The 23,803-nt window shown below is 39.7% G+C and overlaps 2 protein-coding genes across 2 annotated transcripts; both read left to right on the forward strand.

Annotated features, from left to right (window-relative positions):
• The first annotated feature begins 252 nt into the window (after nucleotides 1-252).
• Nucleotides 253-10,828, forward strand: LOC306959403 (tetraspanin-8-like). The gene is made up of 8 exons (XM_079551503.1): nucleotides 253-449; nucleotides 8,145-8,207; nucleotides 8,282-8,401; nucleotides 9,136-9,210; nucleotides 9,292-9,387; nucleotides 9,726-9,845; nucleotides 10,329-10,412; nucleotides 10,692-10,828. The coding sequence occupies exons 1-8, from the start codon at nucleotides 393-395 to the stop codon at nucleotides 10,761-10,763; spliced, it is 687 nt and encodes a 228-aa protein (XP_079407629.1). The 5' UTR covers nucleotides 253-392; the 3' UTR covers nucleotides 10,764-10,828.
• A 2,227-nt stretch (nucleotides 10,829-13,055) lies between these two features.
• On the forward strand, nucleotides 13,056-21,795 carry LOC306959425 (uncharacterized protein). The gene is made up of 9 exons (XM_079551536.1): nucleotides 13,056-13,125; nucleotides 15,622-15,687; nucleotides 18,252-18,377; nucleotides 18,446-18,520; nucleotides 19,735-19,830; nucleotides 19,921-20,024; nucleotides 20,185-20,269; nucleotides 20,629-20,712; nucleotides 21,657-21,795. The coding sequence occupies exons 1-9, from the start codon at nucleotides 13,066-13,068 to the stop codon at nucleotides 21,783-21,785; spliced, it is 825 nt and encodes a 274-aa protein (XP_079407662.1). The 5' UTR covers nucleotides 13,056-13,065; the 3' UTR covers nucleotides 21,786-21,795.
• The last annotated feature ends 2,008 nt before the right edge of the window (nucleotides 21,796-23,803 follow it).

Raw genomic sequence — 23,803 nt, forward strand, 5'->3', positions numbered from 1 at the left:
TTAATGTGGTACATGTGTTAAGCTAAAGCCTTCCACTCTGTCACATTAGTTCAGTGCAGACACAATTTAGTCATTCTTGTTATTTTAATAAAGATCAGACCACATTTTATGACCAATTTTGCAAGAAATGTAAGAAATTTCAAACAGTGTACTCACTTTTTCCTCCCACTGTAATTTGCCTCCTACAATACCACAATTATGTATTGGATGCAGTACTAATTTCCTTGTGTTCAGCCCAGCCCACCCATAGGTATGATACAGGGGGCGGAGACATGTGAGTGTGAGTCACCTGTGTAATAGAGGTAGAGCTGCTGTGCGTCTGTTAGCACATACACTTTGAGCAGGGAGCAAGTTCTGACAAGGGGCTGCAGGATATCCATTGAAAAGAGACCATGGCGGTGAACAAATGCCTCAAGTATCTACTCTTTTTCTTCAATCTGCTTTTCTGGGTGAGTATACATCACAACAACTCCTTTTCATTTCAATCTTAAATGTAAAATGGCCCCTATGACTGTGACTGTCTCCTGCATTGGAAATTAAGTCAAATGGGAGATGTTAACATCATTTTATCGACACAATCCTAAACAGTCACAACTCCCATTCAATTATTCATTTCTGTGTCAACTTTTCTGGTAAATGTCTAACCGGGTAGGTTTTTGAATCATTTCCGTAGCCGCCTTTTGTTGTAGGGATAGAATGACTTGAGTTTGCTGGAGAACCGGTATGGCAGGTTCCCTCCTTCCTCAAAACAAACATGTGGTCGGTAGTTTTAGGGTGTGGCTGCTCTGTTGCTCAGTCAGCCACATGCATGACTGCTTAAGACTGGTTAATTCTAAATCACAGCCATTGTTTTATAGGAATGCTCAGTGGAAATTGTGATTCATGCATTAGGGTGAATCATGAGTGACTGAAAGTGTAGGCAAAGATGTATACATGGATTTGTAGGCTTATAATAAAACTATCAGCAGCGTAAGAGCAATTGTGTTCAAAAATGCAGATTCAATGATGATTTTTTTTTTTTAAATATCTGAACACTTAGGCAAGAAGAGGCCAGAATAACTTAAATACTTACATACCGTAGTGGAAAAACAAATTGCTCAATAGAAAAGTCTGGTTTATTGAAAGTATGGGAAAAGGTATGAGGCACATGCAGGCAGCCTGGGGAGGCCATCTCTCAGAAACATGACCTCTCAGTCTGACATACAGTAATGGGCATTTCCATAGGAGTGGACCGGAATGGACAGTCAAAAGTGAACCAATCCGCTCCCAAAAGGGGGTCCAAACTGCTCCCGCCCCAGGCCACTTAAGCCATGCGGTCTGGAGCATGCCTCTAGACTTGACATACACAACCTCACGACAACTGCCACTCCGGATTCTGCAGGTGGCATTTCTCACGAGGCTATAGTGACAGAGTTCAATTTGGAAGCGCAGAGGAGCGTTTTTAAAAATATATATTATGTAATGATATGGGACATTTACTGGATAAAACTAATACGGGAAGGTAGCGTGAAAGAGGGGCAAATGCGGTAGTTTCCCGGCCAAAATGGGACACTTGACAGTTACAGTCTGGGGCGGCTTGCAGGCATACCTGTTTGGAGGGTGAAAGGGGAGGGGGGCATGTCACCACTCTGATTTGTTAGTTCTTTAGGGGGTTTCGACAGGACTGGACCGGTTTAGTTCACTTGAAACCTGTTCATTTAGGGAGGGGCAGCCCCTGCAAGTTTTTGTTTCAAGTGCCTTTAGGGTAAAGGGTCTGGGTCGTTATGGGAGTGGCCAAGGACATTTAGAGTGAAATCCATAAGCTTACATACACTTCATAAAAAGACACATTTGCCTTGTTTTTTTCACTGTCAGACATGAAACCTGAATAAGCTTGTATTATTATTTTTTGGGGGGTCAATTAGAATTTAAATTAAAGCCGCAAGCGGCATCGAACGGCCCTCGCGGGCCGTGCCTCCTTTAGCGCCTCTATTGCCGCGTCTATGTAACCGTACCAAGGGCGCCACACTGCATTTTATTGCCCTGATGTGCCATTAATCTTTGTCAGTAAACATCAGAGCTACATTTTTAGCCTCTCCATGTAAGCAATGGCTCAAGCCTGCAGAGGGCGCTAGCGCGCCCGTAATCTTTTTAATTTCACAAGTGGCATCAGATGACCCTAACGGGCCGTATTTCCATGACCACTGTCCACAAGCTCCTGACAGGGGGCGCTAACGCGCTGTAATGTTGTATAATGTGAGATGTATGTGTCAGCCCCATTGGATAACATGGGGGGCCTCGGGGGTCACCATGGCAACACCGTACAAAATACGATATGGGTCTCATTGGCTTTTTGGATCGGGACGCCATCAACTATTTTTGTACCGAATTTCATCCATTTCCGACAAACTAATTTTTTTCCCATAATGCATTTTTTCTTCTGCACCTGGAGGGGGCGCTATCGCGCCCAATGGCACTTTTTCCACATTTGTTGCGTCCAGGGGTGAAAGGTCAACAAAATGTATATTTCCGATTTTTAATCGGAGTTTGTTTGTGCGAATGGGAGCGATTTTTAGTTTTTGATGAATCGCAAAATACTTCGGAAAGATTACGGCTTCGCCGCAAACGAACCATAAAACTTAGCCAAAAAATTTGGATAACTTTTGATGCCCCACATCTGGAGATGAGCTGGAGCGATTTTGAGCTCATTTGGTGAAACGCCCTAGGAGGAGTTCGTTAAAATGCGATGTCAGCGAAAACGCTGACTCAGCATTCTCAGGACTTCCTGTCAAAATGGCGGACTTCCGGTTTGTCAGGGGGCGTGGCCACAATAATATTTTTTTTTTGTCGTCACATGACGAATGTCTGGACCGAATCTCGTCGCTCTACGACAAAGTTTACTTCGGCCCCTCCCCCATTGGCGCAATGTATTTTGATTTTTGTAGGTGGCGCTGTCGCGCCATTTTTTTTTTCCCCGATATGAAACACACATTTAAATTAATTTTTCACCGAACCTGAATTTTGGGCAAAGTTTGGTGAGTTTTCGACAATGTTCAGGGGGTCAAATTCCTGCTCAAAGAGCAGAAGAAGAAGAAAGAAAGAATAATAATAATATTTTTTACAAAAACAATATCGTCGCTTTCGCGACGATATCATAATATACATTTTTGGAAAGCTTTCAACGAACCGCACGCACCCGTGGGGGTCCTGGGTGGATGACGAGCGCTTCGCGCTCGTCATCCACTATATACCCCGATTCACACTATATACCCCCATTCATTTTAAAGCAATAATAAGTATAAAGGGCCCACACCTCTGGTGTGGGCTGTCACTGTTTGACACGGTGAGTTTACGGTTGACATGGGGACAGCGCTTCGCGCTGTTTTTGTGCGCTTCGCGCACTTAGGTTCAGTGCGCTGCGCGCACTGCGCTGTGATTACGATTACAATAGGCCCTTGCGACGGCAGGCCGCTCGGGCCTAAAAATAATTTCTATTTGTCAAATTCCAGAAAAATTAGAGAATTTTCTACACATGTTGTTTTTTTTCCTTTTTATAAAACCAATAGTTTACATACATGTCATTAATATTTGATAGCATTGCTTTTAAACTGTATTACTTGGATCAAATGTTTTGGATTTCCTTCCACAAGCTTCTCACAATAGTTGGCAGGAACTTTGGTCCCTTCCTCCAAACAAAACTGGTGTAACTGAGACGCATTTGTAGGCCACCTTGTGAACACATGCCTTTTCAGCTCTGCCCATACATTTTCAACTGGACTGAGATCAGGACTTTGTGATGACCACTTCAAAGCGTTGACTTTGTTATTCTTAAACCACTTTATGACCAGTTTAGCAGTTTGCTTTGGGTCATTGTCCGTTTAGAAGACCCGTCTGCGCCCGAGCTTTAACTTCCTGGCTGATGTATTGAGATGTTGCTCAAATATTTCCACATAGTGTTCTTTCTTCATGATTCTATTTTCATTCTATTTTGTGAAGTGCACCAGTCCCTCCTGCTGCAAAACAGCCCCACAGCATGATGCTTCCACTCCCGTATTTCACAGTTGGGATGGTGATTCCTCCAAACGTGACGATGGTCATAATGGACTTCTTTTTTTATTTTTTATGTCAGACCCCAGGTTATGTCTCCAAAAAATTTAAGACTTTTTTTATTTGCAAACTCCAAACTGGCTTTTTGATGTTTCTTTTGGAGTAAGGGCTTCTTCCTGGCAGAGTACTCTCTCAGCTCATGTTGGAGCAGAACTTGTTTCACTCTTACCAGGTTCAGCATCTTCACCAGGTCTTTTGCATTTCTTCTTGCTGATATTCACATTTCAGACACAGCACGTTCATCTCTGGGACACAGAACCCACATTCTTTCTGATCTGTATGATGACCGGCCATTTCAATCATTGTTTTAACCAATGATGGTTAAAACAATGATGTTTTACAATTGTTAAATGATGTTTAACAATGAAGGTGTCATGACGACACCTTCAAGGTGTCGTCATGACACCTTAACTTCAAGTGTCTTGAAATTGCACCCATGGATGAATCAGGCTTGTGCTTCCAAGGTCATGAGATTGTCATCTGGGCTTTCCCAAATAGTTTAAAGGTATAGTAATCTTAGTGAATCTAAACTTCTGACTTTGTAAAAAGTAATAAAGAAACTAATTCTAATTGACCTAAAAAAAAAAAGTTAACTCTGGTTTCATGTCTAACAGTGAGAAAACAAATGCAAATGTGTCTGTCAGTGTATGTAATCACATGGTTGTATATAAAAATGTGGTCCTGCATCAAAGCACCTTATATGCTAAATTTAACACTTACAGCAAGAATTGGATCTATTTTCATATTATTTGTATGCACTTTTCATTTGTGCATCTTGGTCATCTTTGCACTTTAAACTAAAGGCAATTGACGCATGTAGTCTTTATTTGGATGTAGCCGTTTCTTCCACGCCTAAACCAGCATCAGTAAGTCTCTATTTTATTTATTTCTTTGAGCAGTTTGCGTGGTTTTCAAGCACCAGGATTTCACTTTTACTGAGGAAAAAAACAAAAACACAACAATGCCCAAAACGAGTAGGCTTATTATTTTAAGCGCCACAGTGAAACCAAAAATACATTTTGTGAAGAGAAAGCTAGCTTTGAATATGCTAGCGAACTACTGACTTCTATATGCCTGACCAACCTGGTGTTTGAAAACCCAACTGCTGAAATAAAGACTGACCAGTGCTGGTAAATCTATTTTATTAAAACATTTACATAGAATTTACATAGAATTTGTTTTGTATTGCTGTTCACAAATGTAAAAGACATAATATAGACTATTTACATTTCTTTTTGTCAATGAGTGTTCTGCCCCGCCTAATGGCCAAATTTAGCATATACAAAAGTGTTTTGACGTGGGACTAAAGCTCAGCGATATCAGGCTGTGGTTGTTTCCTGTCACATGCATATAATGTCTTTACCCACTCCCATAACGACCCAGACCCTTTACCCTAAAGCTGGCACGTATCAGCCCAATTTCTGGTCAACCCGGATGGGCAAGCTATCTTCCATAGCAGAGGCCAGTGCCAAACCAGTCTGACCAGGTATAGGTTTTTGGGACGGATCTCTTGCTGTGGCCAAAGTGCGCTGAATCGTACTATGGTGACGTGAACAGACTGCTGGCCTGTGATTGGCAAACGAGAGATTGGACTGCCCTCACATGAACATGATTTAATATTTTACATCATGGAATGGGATTTTGTCAATATTGGCATTTAACTGCTGCTAGTGCAACTCCAGCTGGTGTTAGCATAACATTTTCCTGTTGCTTACCTTCATTGTTCATGTTTTAGCTGTTGCATTTCTGCTTCGTTAGCCTTGGTACCTCTGAATGATTCCATAACCCCACCAGAAGGCAGCATTTGTCCACATTTGTCGTCAACGTGGCTTACAAAACTTTTAAATGACAATCTGTACTGCGTGCTCCTCTGTGAGGGCGACGCCCACAACCAATGCGGGTGTCTGTGTGTGGTCTGTGGAAACAGAAGCGTGTGCTGGGCAGAGTCGAACTAGTGATAGGTTGATGATACCAAAATTGTGTCACACTGTATCACACTGTGTTGAACTCAACTCTGACGGAGCTCATTTATTCTCGATCAGAAATGTGAACAAAATTGTCAGGACTGAGCTGTTTAACCAGCTGAGAGTGATAATTTAGAAAGAGAAATACTGCCCTGGAAACTGAGAATAGAAATAGAAGTATCAGTGATACAACCATCTAAAAAAGTCACTGACCAATATTAGATAAAGGATAGTGCCTGTGACAATAATAGCTATAATAAAAAGTCCCTGTTTGTTACATAAATCATATTTATTGTTTTAGATTTAGCCAGTAAAGTTGTAAAAAATATCCAAACTTAAATAAAACAACTATAAAAACAAAAAGAAATGTGATCACTTGTGTCTTGTGCCTTTGTGCAGACAAAAAGGCATGATTGATTTGCATGTGCAGACAGGGCATAACCACTAATTTTACTGTTGGGTTGTTTTGTCATTCAAAGCATGTTGTACCTACTCATTATTTCTGTAGTGTAGTAATCCTATAAGTGGGTGTGATTACTCATAAAGCCATTCAATAGTATTTCCTTATGTAGGGAAGTATTCTTAGTGCATTACACAACTTTTGGCTAGAATTGTTGTCAATTAAAAAGTGTCCAAACACTTGCGAGCAGTAGATTCCTTATATGGGATGGACATGTTTGTAGAGTTCTTCATTTCCTGATAAATGCTGTTGTTGATAAATGCTGTTATTGAGGCTGATTAATAACAGAAACCTGCAGCTTCTTCTTCCCTCACTGGCACAGGGAAGGATGCTACTGTCGCTCTTTTCCTATGATTATTCCTTCAGTCTCTCTCTGTGAAATAGACTTCTATCTAGGGCAGCTTCAGCAAATTAGCAATAAGCTCTGTATGTTCTTTTGACGCTGTTCCGAACTGTTCTCGCAGTTTGAGTACAAAAGGTGTGTTAGGAGCAGATGACATCTTGCTATGTTGTTCTGCAGGTTTAAGGCATTAGTGGGAAATTCCGATGTGTTTGAACAGAGAGCAAATAAAAAGAAAACCTGCCGATGGAAAAAGCTGAACAAAGCTGAACACACTGACGGTTACATTTTGTACATGACTATGGCTGCTTCCGTTATTTCCGCTAATACCACAATATGTGCCTCTGGCGGCGGTTGAACATGGGCCTGTATTGTGTCTCTCACTACATGAAACGGGGTGTGTGGATGCAAAATAACTTGTCAGCTAAACAATACTGAAATCCTCTTTGACTAACAAAACAAAGAAGTGTTATCGGTCATCTTGATCATCTTTACCATCTAAAAATATTGCAGAATAAAAAAATAAAGCATTTAAACCAGATCCCTGGCCGTTCCTATCCTGACTAGAACCAGGAAATACGACCATATTAGTCCAGTGCTCAGGTCTCTGTGATGGCTTCCTGTTGTTCAGAAAATAGACTTTAAATTGGCTCTGATTGTGTAACTGACTGTTAATTCCTGACCGTTCTATTTAGCTGTGCATATGATGACTGATTTTTTTTTTTTACCTATTGTAATTTTATGCCGCTCTAAAACACTTAACAATACTTAAATTAAAATTATACTTTTGCCTTGTGTACGAATTGCGCTCTACAAATAATCTTACTGGATTCAATCATGATTATTTAAGGGACTTGCATTATGTGTACCGTAGTCAAACTTTCATTCACTGGCAGAATGCAATACAAAGTAAAACAATGTAATAATAATGAGCTCAACCAGTATTGGCAGATAGTCAAGAGCATTTTATTGCATCTGGAGTAATACATACAGTTTTTGCAGGCAACAGGCTTTACTGGTTTTGTAAGTAAGGTTTTTGCTGTAGGTAATGAGTCAGTCGAGATGGCTTGTCTCTATATGTGTGCCCTGAACTTCAGTACTTTTCACACACTAATAATCAATTAAAATTATACTGCACTTTTTAAAAGTATGCTGAATATGCAAACAGAAATCACTTAGAAGATTGTATTTGAAGGGTTTTGTGGATTTCTTATTTCAACAGTAATTATTTATATAGCCAGAGGATGGTGCCACACGCTCAGTGTTGAAAGTTTGAAACCTCTTCTCTCTCCAGATCAGCGGATGCATCATTTTGGGTGTCTCCATCTACCTGAAGGTCAAAAAGGATAAGAACTCGGTAAGGTTTTTTTTTGTTCAGTGTTTGAAAATCTGTTGTCATTGCCCCTTATTTTGCTGACTCTCTTTCCACAGATAACAAATGATGTGTTTCCTGCTGTAGACCTACTAATCGCTGTGGGCGTCATCATTATGTTGCTGGGCTTCCTGGGCTGCTGTGGAGCAATCAAAGAGAACCGCTGCATGCTCCTGCTGGTCCGTGTCCACTTCCATACGTGAAAAACAGTATTTTTCCTGTAGATTCAAATGTCAAGTGTCAAATGTCAGTAGAAACATTAAAGTAGGGCTGCACAATACTTAATATTGTATGATGAAATGTCCGTATAGAAAGAAGTCACAATATATTGCTTAAAACTTCCATCTGACTGAGATCGACACATAATTTGCAACTCAGCCCAGAGGGAAAAGACCTTTTTAACCACACGGATAAAAGGCACACAGGTTCGAAATTACTGATGAGGCAGAGACGGTCACAATCAGTTTAACAAGATTTATTAAGGATTTCAAGTTCATATGAAAGTATATATATATATATTTTTTATAAAGTATATAAAAGTATTATATTAACTTGAAATGCAGGCAACCTGACACAATAAGTTTGATATAATGAGGCAGGAAAATATTGCAAGACATAATAATTGAAGACCATTTTATGCCACAGAAATTGTGACAATAAAACGTGAAAATTACAGTAATCCTTTGTTATAAATGTAATTAAAATAATTACGCAGGCAATATTTAGCCCAAAAAATATAGTGTTAATGTTGTATGTGGTTTATTGAACGATTAGTTGATCTCATGACAGGTGTAATATGTCTGATAATGCGTCCTATCTGGGTGAAAAATTTGAACATATTTGTCTCATATCTGAGGACACAGATATTTTTGAATTAATAATTTTAAGATCCTTTTCTGATCTCTGTTTGCAGTTCTTCATTTTCTTGCTGCTGATCTTCATCCTCTTGTTGGCAGCAGGCATTTTGGGGGCTATCGGCACAGATACAGTAAGGCGGGACACAGAATCTGGGTTTATGACCTGTGTGGACTGTATGACAGACTTATGATGTGATTTTATGGTTGTTCAGGTCAAAGATTCGATTAAAGAAGAAATGAATAAGTACCTGCCTCTGTCCAGCCAGTCAAGCAGTACCATAGACAACCTCAACCAACTACAAACTGATGTAAGGAAAACTTTATAAGATATTTAGTAGTGTGTAAATACAAGATCAAACTATTTTTTTTAATCTCACAGTGGAGAAATGTATTTGTTATGTCAGCTCTTAATAAACAGTAAACTGCAGACGCAAGAGAAACTGCATGTAATCCACAGTCATGATAAGAAGTCATACTCTAATATTGTAACTAATGATTTGTTTTCTTGATTTTCATTGAGTTGTCTTGTACATGAAATGTGCCATACAAATAAACTTGCCTTGCCTTGCCTTGCCTTGCCTAATATAAAAGCAAAAGGTTATTGGATAATTTAATAAATAATAAATAATATTATCTCTCCCCTCAGCTCCACTGCTGTGGTATCCTTAAAGGACCTGCCGACTGGACCAAAATTCCCGAGTCATGCAGATGCGCCAGCACTGACACCACACCGGACTCCTGTGATTCCAGTGGCATCTATAAGATGGTGAAATAACAGCGAAGCAAACACTTGATAACACTGGGTTACGAAAATAATATGTTGTGTTAATTAATTTATTTATTTTTACTGATTGAGAACTACGCAGAATCTGAAAAATTTTCTTACCAAGTGGATTTTCCAATATTTTTATTCCATGAGTTGATTTTCACTTTCTGCAGTACCGTTAAAACCAACCCTAAGGACGTTACGACCAGACCCAGCCATGGGGCCGCTTTCAACAACAACATTTTTCCGTCATCATGTTTTGCCGTTTCTAAGACGTGAACTTGCGTATCAAATAAAAGCTTTCATGAATTGTCACCAAGACATTATAAAGACGATACTCTTTGACCTTTTGTCGAGGTGTAAAAAATGTACCTGATTGAGCATTACTTGATTGATTACACTGGTTTACAACAAATTCTGTGTCTATTTATACTATAATGCAACTAGAAAATGTAACTCTTTGTCCTTTCTTTTTTTTTTTAGACATGCACAGACCGACTCATAGAGCAGATGAAGGACATGAAGGGAATCGTGTTGGGAATCGCATTCGCCATCGCTCTTCTCCTGGTGAGCTATTACAAATTTGGTATACAGATAATGTATATTTAAACTTAACACTTAAAGAAGAGTCCCTATGGGGGTAATGGGATGATTGGGGGGGTACAACCGGATTTTCAGGGCCATGTTTCTCCGCTCCCCTGAGGCCTAGGAAGTTGTGGGAGTTTTTCTGATTGAGCTCTTTCCAGTGCAAAAAAACAGAAAGTCTCGCCTTTTTATTGGCCGATATTGGCCCTTGTGTTTATCGTTGAGCAACTGTTAAATGGGCATTGATTTTTTTGTTTGCAGATCTTTGGCATGGTCATGTCCATGATCCTGTACTGCCAGATCGGAAAGGAAAGCGCCACCACCACTGCGTAAACTGTTTCCAGGCTTGTACTTAAGTGAACCACCCCTGTATAGCAGTGGACACAGCTATACAGCCCATTTGATACTCTCAAGAATTGTTTTTCTTTTGCTTATTGGATGTTATTTACTATGGGTAAACACAACTTCAATCATGCAGCACGTTTGAAAACTGCTGTAGAGATTTTAAGTATACCTCTTCAATTTTAGGTTAGATTTGGAAACTTGTACGGGTTGTATACTAATACTGAGCTGAACACATACAGTATGCGTAAGAGCCACGTGTAATGAATTGAAAATAATGAGGTGTTGAAATGCTTTGTCATAATCTTGTTACTGATGCTTTAAATTGTTGTGTCAGGATCTGTAAAAAGATTTGTGTTGCTTTTTTTTTTGTTTTTCTTTTCTCTTTTACTTTTTAAATCATCACTGCTGCACTGTATGTGGCTTTTTTCACCTTATTTAAGCTCTCGAAGTTGAAACTCAGGCATATGTTTGTTGAAGATGATTTGAGCTTTATTTGCATATCACAACGCTGAATCATAAAGCCAAGTGTGCAGGACTTGTGCGCTATTGCTGCCGTTGGAGTCTTGTCACTTTTCCAGCTGTCCAAACATAATAAAAGATGAAGATGGTCACCAGGAACTTCCTTGTCCAATGTACACCTTTGGGAACATAAACTGTCTTTGTATAACCGGAACAGAAGTGTGCAGTGGGCTTTGTTATCTACAGACCTTTTGAGCACATTACACATTGTCATGAATTATATCTGCGCATGTTTAGTTGATTTATTTTTCATAGATAAGCGTATAAATAGAGATTAATTGTGAAAAGTAGGATTCCAGGCTTTGGGATAGTGAGTGTTTGAGAAGGAGAAACTCTCACTACACATATGTATTTAAAATAGGTTAATACCGACCCACATAAACGTTTGAATTGTTCTAATACACTAAAGACACAGCCTCTTCCTTTACACTTTTATTCCAGGTCAAATTGATGCAGACAGTGTATAAGGAGTTTTGTCTAAACAATAGCGGAGGATGAAACCACCGCGCGCTGCAGCAGCTGCTCGGTGTCTGTCTGTCGCTGTTAATAATCGCTGTGTTATTGTGTGCTCTACAGTTATTTATATGTGGCAGCCACATTTTCAAGAGCAACCAGCCAACACCACTCTTCTCTATGCACATACGCAGAGGAAGCAAGCCCAACCCTCCGCTATTTTTAGCCCAACAATCAACAACACAATGCGAATAATGACTGTATCCTAACCTCATGGTATTTTTAAGGACTTAAAGGAACAGGCCACCGTTTTTCCATTCTGTGATATGTTCTTACCTGAGCTTAGACGAGTTGATACGTACCTGTCTTTGTGCCCGTGGAAGAGGGCGGTAGCTTCCAACTTCACCCCTGTTTGGAGCTATAGGAATATGCTGGGAGAGGCCAAATGCTAACATCTTTGGTCGTTTTGCGTGACTGAGCGCACACACAAAGACCAGACAGGTACGCATCAACTCGTCTAAGCTCAGGTAAGAACATGTCTCAGTATGGCCTGGGCACCTGATTCCGTGACTGACACACCAAAGGATCATGACATCAACTGACATGTTCATGTACCAGGCCTGTCCATCTATATAAACAACTTAACAACAACATAAAACACTATTTCTATTCTGCACAAGTACTAGGCCTGCTTTAAGACTTCTTAAATGCTCCTAAATTACTTGCAAACAACATAAATGCTGATTTAGGAACAAACAGACTTGTATTTTATTACAAAAATGTTACCATCTTTTTGGACTACCATATTTTTCCAGCGTGATTCTGGGATCAGTCCTGCTGATGTGCTATTTTTACTGCCTACTTTGTAAACATAATCTTGTTGGCATCAGGAATCTAAGGGACAAAGATCAAGTGTGTTTTTTTTCATTATTAGATTATTTCTCTTCCCATATTTTCCCTCCATCCGGTTGTTTATGCTGCTCTTTCTACCCCTGATAATCACATCTAACCGTTTGTAACCCCACACTCCTTCGTTCACATCCCTCTCTCAAACCATATTACCGTCTCTCGCCCGCACTCTCCCTATCTATCATTTATCCTGTATGTGCTTGCACCCTCACATCTCCGCTCCATTGCCCTCAGTACTCTGCTCCTCAGCTGATTCTCCAAACTTGGTCATGTTCTTGGTTCTAAGGCAAACACAGCGAGCTTTAAACAGCATCACTCTCATACACACACAGACACACACACACGAGCACACACAGACTGGACTGGTCCTAATGTTTCTATTCCAGTCAGACTCTCTCAGACACGTGTGATGGCTCGGTTCAAAAGCTACTTGCGGGGACTGGACATCTGTGTCACCGTTTTGCTGTTGGTGAGCATATTGCTAATCGCTACTCAAACAGTAAATGCATGTTTGTGTTGACAGATATGTAAACGTGCTAGGAGTCATTTGCAACACTTTAACCACCAAGACAATATGACATTTGATTTAAGATCCAACTGTCATTCCCTGTTTACTTCTAGCTTCACTTTTTACTTTTTGTTTGGACATTTTATTGTTTTTCTTTTAGTATCTTCACATGCTGGTTTGTTTTGTTTCATTCTGTCTCAGTGCTTTCTCCTGTCTCCTCTCCTCTTACATTGCTTTATATATATTATCCTTTTGTATTAATATGATTAAAATACAGTATAACAACTGCATTTTATTTTGTAGACTCTTTCTCTCTACTGTATTGTCAGCGTATGTTCAGTTCTTCTATTGAGCGGTGGAAATATGTCATGAATGTGCGGACATGTACCTTCACCTATTTGTAGAACAATATGTCATTTGGACCTTGGATGCTTCAATGGAAAATACCACTGTGGATGAGGAATGTAAATATACCGAGCAAGTTCTGGAGATGTTCAGAGATTTATCTTAATACAACGCAAATGACAATGGACAGTTAAATCGGATTCCTGCGGCATTCTGCCAGAAATCGTCATATTGTGGTTCAGTGGTATTTCTATTTAATGCAGCACTATGCAAAAATCCAGACAATACGAACATACAGCAGCAAGACAAGTGAAAGTACAAGCGACAATACAAGCAAGTAAACCTTGTGTGAAGTGTATGTGTCAAAGTGTGAGGGGTGTTGCGTTTATAACATTGATGTATTTGAGGCTGTGGTGATGGCGTTAGCTCGGGATATTCAGTGTAGTACGTCACAGTGATCACGGAATATAATAGATGCGATGTAGAATGTTGCATTGAAGGCTGAGATGGTAGAATAATCCTGATAGTAAAGCAGAGACCGCAGTAATGACAGTGGCAGCAGGTTAGCAACAACAATAACGGCAGGAAAGACAGTAGCGGAGTATAGGAGATGTGTAATATGTTATGTATTTTTATATTATTACTATTATTCCTTCCACCTATTAAACTTTCATCAATATTACTTGTTTCCAATAAGGTGATAATAAGTCTGAAGATTTAAGACTTGCACGTTTGAATTGTGCATGCACCTCATTTTCTTTTTTTTTTTGTCTGTGTGTTTAGTTAGGTGCATTAAAAACTATGGTGTTGTGCGTCAAAAACAGCATGTAGTGCATTGAAATGTGAGGTACATGCACACAGAGTTTGGACTTTAGCTTAAAGAGAAAAAGTACGAAGAAAAGACAATAACAACAACTAAAAGTCAGTATCATGAATATATATCAGTACATTCTTCCTCGATACAGCCACTGCCCACAATTCTGCCACTGATTCTAGCGACGAGTGCCAATAAACCGGTAATGGAGGTAAATAGCACCACTGCCATTACAATTAAATACCAAATACCACCTTAAATCATCATCACCATCGCTGCTACCCAACCAAGATTCCATCACATCAGCTGCAACACAATAATAAAGTATTTACATAATTAGCCAATGAGCACTGACTGAAAATAAGGAAGAGGGGGGTGGGCTACAGACTCGTTTCTATTGGTCTGTCTCTTCATGCTCTGAGTGACACGTGGATGTAACCAATCACAGGGTGTTACTGGTTACACTTTACACCCTTGATACATTGTACCTACCAAATACAATGTACAATGTGATGCAACTATAGGTATTAACTTGTTTAGTAGGTACACAATGGAATAATGTGTATTAGTAGTTTGGAGCTATATTAGAGTCTTATGTCTTATTACATAATGTACCTCCATTGTGTATGTAACCCTTAGGTGTAAGTCATGACACACTGTTACAGGACATTAACCTGGCTAACACCAGGCTGCTGTGTGCGCTCGAATTATTTCGAACTGCACAACAGCCTGGGGACCATGGCCCAAATTTTCCGGTGGATTTGGGAACCAATCACAGAGCGAGGAGGGACGGCAAGACGATGACGCGCTATTCGATATACGGAAGCTTGTAGTTTATTTACAGCTAAAAAAAAAGTTTATATACGGATCCAACATGACAGCAGCAGACAAGATGGTATTTTTCGATCAAGCTTTAGACCTTGTTCTAAATAATTTAGCTCAAAACTTTACAGCGGGTACGTCATATGTCATCTCATACGATGATACGATTGGCCATGGCTACGTGCAGACGCATGATAGACTTCTTTTTTTTTTTTTTATATCGCCCAATAAACGAGTATGGACGATCGTAAACCACACCTCTCCTACGAGAAAATGAATTGGTGGTCCCCAGACTAAATATCACTTGTGATTTTAGTCTGGTGTTAGCCAGGCCAGCAGGACATTACATTGTACTAAATTTGGCAGGTACAATGTATTAAGGATAGTGTAAAGTAAAGCGTTACCCTCTGTAACAGCGCGTTGGTGACGTCTTCAAACATAAAAACTTATTGCTGATGTTTCCTGTCTGTATGCAGATGTCAGGGATGCTGATGATCTGTGTGGGATTTTCTTCCATTGACAGCAACAAACCTGTTGAAAAGGTAACCCCCCCTTATTGTAAAGTAATATACACATAGTCATTTTGCTCAATCCATGTGTCCAGTGTCTGTGTATTGAATCTCAGTTACACTTGGTCAGACACCAGGTCAGTGACATGAATTCATACTTTTGTACTTTTGTAATAATTGAACATTGAAAGTCAAGTAATTGTTAGTAAAGAGAAATGGAGTTAAAAATAAACAAACAAAAATGTATTAAACTGTTGAGAAAGAAATCTCCAAAAAGATTTCTTCTTCAAATGCTGGGATTGATTTTTTGGTATTGATTGGATTCACAAACCTGCCACCTTCATCTTAAGGCTGAAATCGTTTTTTTCTTTTACCACATTTGGGCACCTTTATGAGAATGTAATCAGACCTTTGTTCATACGTGCCGACATAGAAGACACTGAACATTGGAACCGGTTTTGTTTCATGTGGATCCTACTGTAATGACAAAAATATTAGCCAGTTACCTTAGTTGCCAACATGGAATTCTTACCTGAATGTTGTGATGTCACGAAACCACAACCTCATCATGGCCTTCTGACACATGATGCAGCCGAACAGATGTGAACAGGCCCATGTTACAGAAGAGAGCACTTAAAGGTTAACTTCTTCTACACCATTTTCATCATTGTAGCATCTTATATAAGTCACACTAGATCTACAACAGCCCTGTTCATATCTGTCATGATTCATATTTTATATACATATGCCCTATTATTATTTTCATATATGCGTATATTTGTCAGTATTTATTTCTTTACTTCGAGCAGACGTTCTGTCTAATGCAGAATTCTCATTGCTTCCTTCTTCACCGATCGCTTTTCTGACAAACTGGAATGCAATATTGCCTCTGCCTTTTTATTGAGAATAAAGAACACACTGTGTTTTGCGTCACGTTATTGTCATCATGGTGTCTGGCTTAAAGTATAAATTCCTCAGAGTAGGTTGCACATTCAAGATAAGATAAGATGGTACTTTATTGATCTCACAGATGGAGAAATTGCATTCGATGAGAGAGCATCCGGCAGCAGCACCCATTCAGTGCGCACCACTCTTTTTTTTTTTTGTTTCTTTGGTGAAAGATCGTTGTGTCGCGGTCAACAGTGTCAAATTTACACTGGGATATTTGCAAGTATGATTACTTCATATCATGGCGAGAACTGTCTTTCGCACATCGACAGCCATTCCAAACATAGGGATGGATAGATAGATAGATAGATAGATAGATAGATAGATAGATAGATAGATAGATAGATAGATAGATAGATAGATAGATAGATAGATAGATAGATAGAGACGGCATCTCGTCATAGAAGGGGGCGTGGCTTCGAAGAGGGGGAAAATAGAATCTTTAGAGAAACACAATTTTCCCTCTTTTTAGCCATTTTCTGGTGGAATATCAACTTATTTATCACATAAATAAAGTCAAGTGTAAATCGAGCCCATATGGATATTTTCTCACAGCAGATTGTTCAGTAGAAGTGAAAAAATGGCAGTTGTAGCTAGCGCTAGCTAACCGTTAGCATTAGCCCGATGCTAACATGTAGCATGAAGTTAGCATTCTCTGTTATTCATGTATTTATGGGCTGTTGAACCACTTTGCTCCTCCCCATGTCTTTGTATCTTTATTTAGTAGAAACTATTCATAATTCAGCATTTGTTGTTTTTGAATAATTAGAGAAAATTTTCATTTTTTCAAAATTGTTTTCCCCCTTAACTGTTTTCAAAAATGACCATGTATGGGCGATTCCAGAGATGCCGTCTGTGTCTATCTCTGGATTCATATATGGTCATGTTTGAAAACTGTTAAGAGAAAAATCTATCTCATCTTTCTTTAATTATTCAAAAACTGCTTTAACAAATGCTGAAATATGAATTTAGTTTTCTACTAAATAAAGATACAAAGACATGGAGAGGAGCAAAGTGGTTCAACAGCCCAAAAATACGTAAATAATGGAGAATGCTTCATGTTAGCATCGGGCTAATGCTAACTGTTAGCTAGCGCTAGCTACAACTGCCGTTTTTTCACTTCTACTGAACAATCTGCTGTGAGAAAATATCCATATGGGCCCGATTTACACTTGACCCTATTTATGTGATAAATAAGTTCATATTCTACCAGAAAATGGCTAAAAAGAGTGGAAAATTGTGTTTCTCTAAAGATTCTATTTTCCCCCTCGGTGAAGCCACGCCCCCTTCAATGACGAGATGCCGTCTGTATATATTAACCTTATTCCGGACGTTCGCGAGGGCGCCACCATGAATTGTGCCCGCCCCTTTTCTCCTATCTGTTAACATGGGACTGGAGAAATCCAAATCAAATCAGTCACTACACGAAAACAAAGCCGTTTTTCGGCCGCGCAGAGAAACGGTGCAGTGTTGACTTGTTGGTGCAAATGAACATTTTCCTCGTTCTCCGTTTAAATGAACGGGCCTCGGCTCGACCGGAAGTGTCTGTACAACGGAAGTGCCGAGACAACGCAAAAAGTGGCAAAAGTGGGCGGGGCGGAATAAGGTGAATATGTCTATGGAACTTGATCATTTTTGTGCCTCTCCAGTTGTTGGACCAGCTGTCCAGCGGTGACGGCCTGCTCGTCCTGCAGGTGCTGGGGCCCATCACAGTGGTCCTGTCCTTGATGGGCCTGTGCGCCGCCTCTCTGAACATCAAGCCTCTGCTCCTGCTGGTAACATGCTCATGCGCCTGGACGTCACACATTCGCCTTTCACGAAATAACCAGTGTCTATCCTGTAGTTCGCAGCTCTCACCTTTGTGGAGTTTGTGGCTCTGATAGTAGTCGCGTCACCACTGATAGAGATACAAGCCAAGGTAACTGCAATTTTACTGATACAGTAATTAGACCACAAGTGTCATCAAAATGGAAAAGATATGTTCTATAATGCAGGTTTAGAAAATGTAGAGGCAATCCATGTGTGTAATGTAATGTAATGTAAAAATAGTCGTTGAGCTGCTTATTCTTACACATTTTCTTTATAATTGTCATTGTTTTATTTTTCTGCTGCTACATGGGCTTCTTCATGTGGTTCTCGGGGTCATGCAATGATTATTTTCATTCATGCTTTTGTAAATTATTTAACTCAGGTGTTTTTTCAGGTTTAGACATGATTTAAGGGGTTAAGATGTACTTTATTGATTACATAAAATTTACACCCAGTTAAGACAAAAGTCCAGTTTAGGTCTATTTGGACCTTTGGACTCAGTTTAGTCCTGATTTTATGTTGATCTAGGCCTGGTAGTGAAGGTCAACTATTTTATGAGGTGGTACTTGACGTGAAAAGTTTGAGAAACACTACATCTACAGCACTTTTATGGAAGATTCTTTGTGTCATCAGAATGTGAATTCTAAAGCTCGTGAAGTTTCTGCTTTGATTTTTTTTTTAACACTGACATAACATGTTTCAGAATTTCAGACACTGAATGTTCAACACATAATTCAAAGTGTTTCAAATTCAGAATAAAAAAAAAAATCACATTGAAAATATACACGGTATTGTTTTTGAGTATTTCAAATTCTACAGTTTAAATTCAGAGTGAAAAATTTGCTGTAGGAAAAAAAAAGATGTTAAAAGATTGAAAGCATAAATTTCACAGACATTTTGATGACACAAAAGATCTTCCATTACTTTGGGTTCCATGGCTCCTTGTAAATGTACGTTATGCACAAACTGGACCATAAATAATCTAAGCGGGCCTTTCTGTTTCAAAATAATTTATATGCTGTCAGCATATTGGTATAGCCAGGCTCTTTGATCATGCTTCACTTCATCAATGATACCACCCTAAAGCTAATGATTTCCATACATTACAAACAATGAAAAAGCAAAGGAACAAAATAGCCAAAAAAGTCTTTTCCTTTTCTCCAGTACATGTTGAAGTATTCCATCTGTTCCCACTGAGTACTTAATGTACTGAGGTAACTCAGAGCACAGAGGGACTGTCCTCTGTCAGTGAGCCTAGTTAATCCTACTAATCATTACAGCCATGAATCCAAATTATTCCTGTGTGTCTTTTTGTTTGAGCAGATGGACAGTGAAGTAGAGGAGGTGTTTTTGAATGTGACCCCACTCCATAAGGCGGAAACATATATTAAGCAGGAGCTGAGCAAACTGCAGGCCTCTGTAAGCATCGCTTGATTTAACAAAGCAGATATTTAAGTGCATTTGGTTGTGATAAATACCTAAAGTGAGGTGCTATGGGCGTGTCCACAGGACTCATGTTGTGGATTAAGGAGTTTTGAGGACTGGGAGGACAAACTCCCTGTTTCCTGTCTCTGCATACCTCCCACTCATTTCCCTCCTGGTTCACAGCAAAGGTAAACCTGCTTTTGTCTTTGCCCATGCTTGGATAAAAGAAAATGTTACATCCAGCTTAAAACTGATATCAAAACAGTATTTACTTCTGTGAGAAGCCGAAAAGGAAGATGATGATGTGTGTGCATCTATTTGTGTTATTGAAGTATTTCTGTTTGGCAGCACTAGTCCCAGCTCAGTGGACTCCTGTGTATTAGCTGTGAGCGAGACCTCTTTGGTCGCAAACAAATCCTGGGTATATTCCAAGGTAAGCAAACAGGAAATAAATACATTGAGAAAAAACGTCTATAACACAGTATCACTTTTTGGGTTCATTTTGTCAGACACTAGGGTTAGAGATGTTGAAAATCTTTTACGTTTACATGTTTCAGCCGCCATCTGCAGGCCGTCATCAGAAGTGACCCAAAAAGTGATGCTGTAACACAAGTAGACACAATGAACGTTACAAAGTGTATAACACAGGTTAACGGCACAGTTGTACAAACTGGACACAATTTGACTTAGACATGTGTCACATACTGTTGTTGAAAACTTTATATGAATGTGTAAACACTGGTTAATATGTTTAACTCTTGAGTTAAAAATATAACTTTTGTCTTTTATCAGCCTTGTGGCCCCATCTTAAAGAGCTATCTGAGCTTCCCCATCAAACTACGAATAGGAATCATATCTGCTGTCACCACCATCACAGTATGTACAGTTGATGTCTTACCATGAACACAATGTACCTTTCACACTGTTAGTTGTAGTTAAGGGGCTTACTGCTCCCAACAAGACTACTTGATACTACAAAACAAACCAGACTTTGCACAACAATTAGTGTCATGAGCAAGGCTGGGCTGGCTGAAAAAATCTGCCCGGGACTTTTTAGGTAAAAAAAAATCAATCATATTCAATGCAATAGTCCAAGCCATTAGAAAAACAATAAGCCCTTGTACAAAAAACAAACTCTTTTCATTTATATTGGCAAATATGATGTGGGGCATGAGTATTGTTATATCCGAGACGCCCATTGGACATTATACACAAAATTATCTGGGAACCATAACTCGAGGAAGCCTGCTAACAGATGGGAAAGGCGTCTGATACCTCTGGTGGAGGAATTGTGTTATTGCATCCAAATTATGATGAGAATGTCTGAAAAAAATGCCGTTTCTGTTGTGGGCCTGTGTGGCGCAGTACAAGCCTGTTCACTCAGTCTGGCCTGACCGACCCAAAGTACATCAGCTCCCAATGGCAAGTCCAGCCCTGCATGAGTACCCCCTCAAGTATTTCACATAGATTTATGTTTTATCTTTACAGTGTGCTGCAGGTTTATAGCATCGGTTTACATACCATACCTCTGGACCTGTAGCATGAAGTTCTCTTAAAATAGATTATTCAAATTCAAAATAATCTATAATCCCATATAAATCTGTATACATTTCTGACAATTTGAGCTATAATAAAATAATCCAAAGTTTCACACACCAATTAGTGTTTGACAGAAAGCTCTCATTTCCTTCCTGCAAGTGAAACCTGTGAAGAATTTGGATGTACATTGTGATTGACTCTTTTCCTTTATTATGCCAGTAAGGGTGTGAACAAAAACTGCAGCTCTACAGAAGAACAACAATATTGCGTGTGTGTTTCAGATTGCAGCCATCGCTCTGTCTCTGGCGCTGGGTTTGGAGCAACACTGTAAGAGTCCTGTGGTGGAGAGCACAGTGGATGACTACAACAGAGTGAAATATCAGCCTCAACCCTATCTTATGAACGCCTGAACGCCTGATTCATCAAATAACTCATCTGTAGTGGGTTCCAAAACTTTTAACAATAATTTCTACTTTATTATGGAGCAGTCTGATACTGACTGTCATGCATTTCTTTGCTATTGGTGAAACAAACAAAGAAACCCCCCGGGTGCAAATTTTCGATGTAGTTTGAATGGAAACCATGCTCTGTGGGGGCTGCGAGCACCAACGGGGGGTTGCGACTAAAAGAGGTTGGGAAAACTGTATTAAGCTTATTCAGAATTCCAAATACCACGGCTGATCTAGCTGTTGTAAAGCATTAACATCGACAGTTGCTATCACTGCTTATTACAGCGACACCAACACTGAAACGCTGCTGTTCTAAGATCCCTGCAATTAACTAACCACTACTGTGTCCGTGTCCAGCTTTTCTTCATCTTTACAACAAGAACTTTCACTCAATTCCATTCATTCATTCTGTTAATACTTGTACAACACAAACTGATGCTAGGCCTATAGGTATTTTTCTCCCCCTACATGTTCCAGCAATGTTTTAATGTGTAGAATGAGCCCTGACCTGTTCACTACAACTGCCTCAAATCCTGCACTGTCACTCAAAAAGGTGTCACTTCGGGTCCGACGACCTTAATATAGAAGGTGCAGTTACACGTATGACCTGAGGTGGCAGTAGTGAGCATAAAATGGCCAACTTGCATCTAGTCTCTTTAACTATTATTGTTTCATGTTTTTATGATAATCCAGTCTGAGATTAGTCTTTTCTTTTTTGGTGCGATAATGGCGCAGATAGTCTTGTGACCAGAGGGTCAGTGGTTCAAATCCTGCAGGTGCTCACTGTTGTTGTGTCTTTGGGCAAGACACTTCACCCACCTTGCCTCCAGCGTCTGACCCTGGAGTGTGAATGGGTCAGTGTTTCCTTGGTGCAAAGCGCTTTGAGTGCCTTTGAGTGTGTAAATGGGACCATTTTTACACAAAGTTCACTACAGCAATGATGTGCTATTTGGGAGAGTCGAGAGGGCCGCGCCATTTTTGGGCCGGCACAAAAAGTTGCAATCAATAACAACTCTCACAGTTACTGGTCTAAAGTTAGTCAGCGATAAAGGACTTTCAGTGACTTTTACTTACTTTTATGGCTTTTATGGGCTCTCTACAGTTACAATGTTAATTTTCGCTTGTGAATGACAAGAGGAGAGTGTGAGCGTTTGAGGGGGAGTGCGTAGTGTTCGTTTTGTGCATGTGCATCTGTACACTCCACTTCGCACCCTGCTGTACAGTGTTCATTTTTCCAATACATGCGTACGCATTTGAGGGGTGGCGAGCGCTTGCACTCATTTGGTGCTTGTTTCAATGTTTCATGCACATTTGTGTTTGTTTCTCGGCAGTGCATAACCAGAGGAGTGCACAAGTGAGTGTTTGAGGGCAACTGCTTCATGCTTGTTTTGTGCTGCTGTGCAATTATACGAGGGCCTTTACCAGCCTGAATAGCACCAAGATTTCAATGAGCCAACATAATGTTTTTAAAGTAACATGCTGCCATCGACTGTCCATCAGTAACTCACTGTGAGTTTATCTTGAACTGATTTGTGAGACACTGCAATTCCCTAAAGCAAGAGGGAGACCAGCAGCCTCTGGAGTGTTCACTCGGAAGTCACGTGTCACTTGTGTGCATATAGCCAGAGTGTTTTTAAAGTATTTTATTGAAAATAAAAATAATTTGAAATGTTTCAGTATCAGACTTAACATTGAAATATATAGAGGGGTGATACTTCCCAAACTTACTAGTCATTTAACAGATAAATAGTATTAGTGACATGTAAATTAGTGAGTGTGGTACATTTTCAACACGACCCATCAGTAACTGTTGAGACTGTTGACATTACTGAGAGGTCTGTTTAGGGAGTTGGGAGGTACTGGTCATTATGAGGAGCTATTTTAAGACATGGGGGAGGACAGCGTCAACAAACTCCCAGAACCACTTTATACTGCAGAACTGCACCAGGAAACAGTGGTTTATACAGTATACATTGTAA

This window comes from Gobius niger (assembly GCF_951799975.1).
Source record: "Gobius niger genome assembly, chromosome: 2".
Classification (NCBI taxonomy): domain Eukaryota; kingdom Metazoa; phylum Chordata; class Actinopteri; order Gobiiformes; family Gobiidae; genus Gobius; species Gobius niger.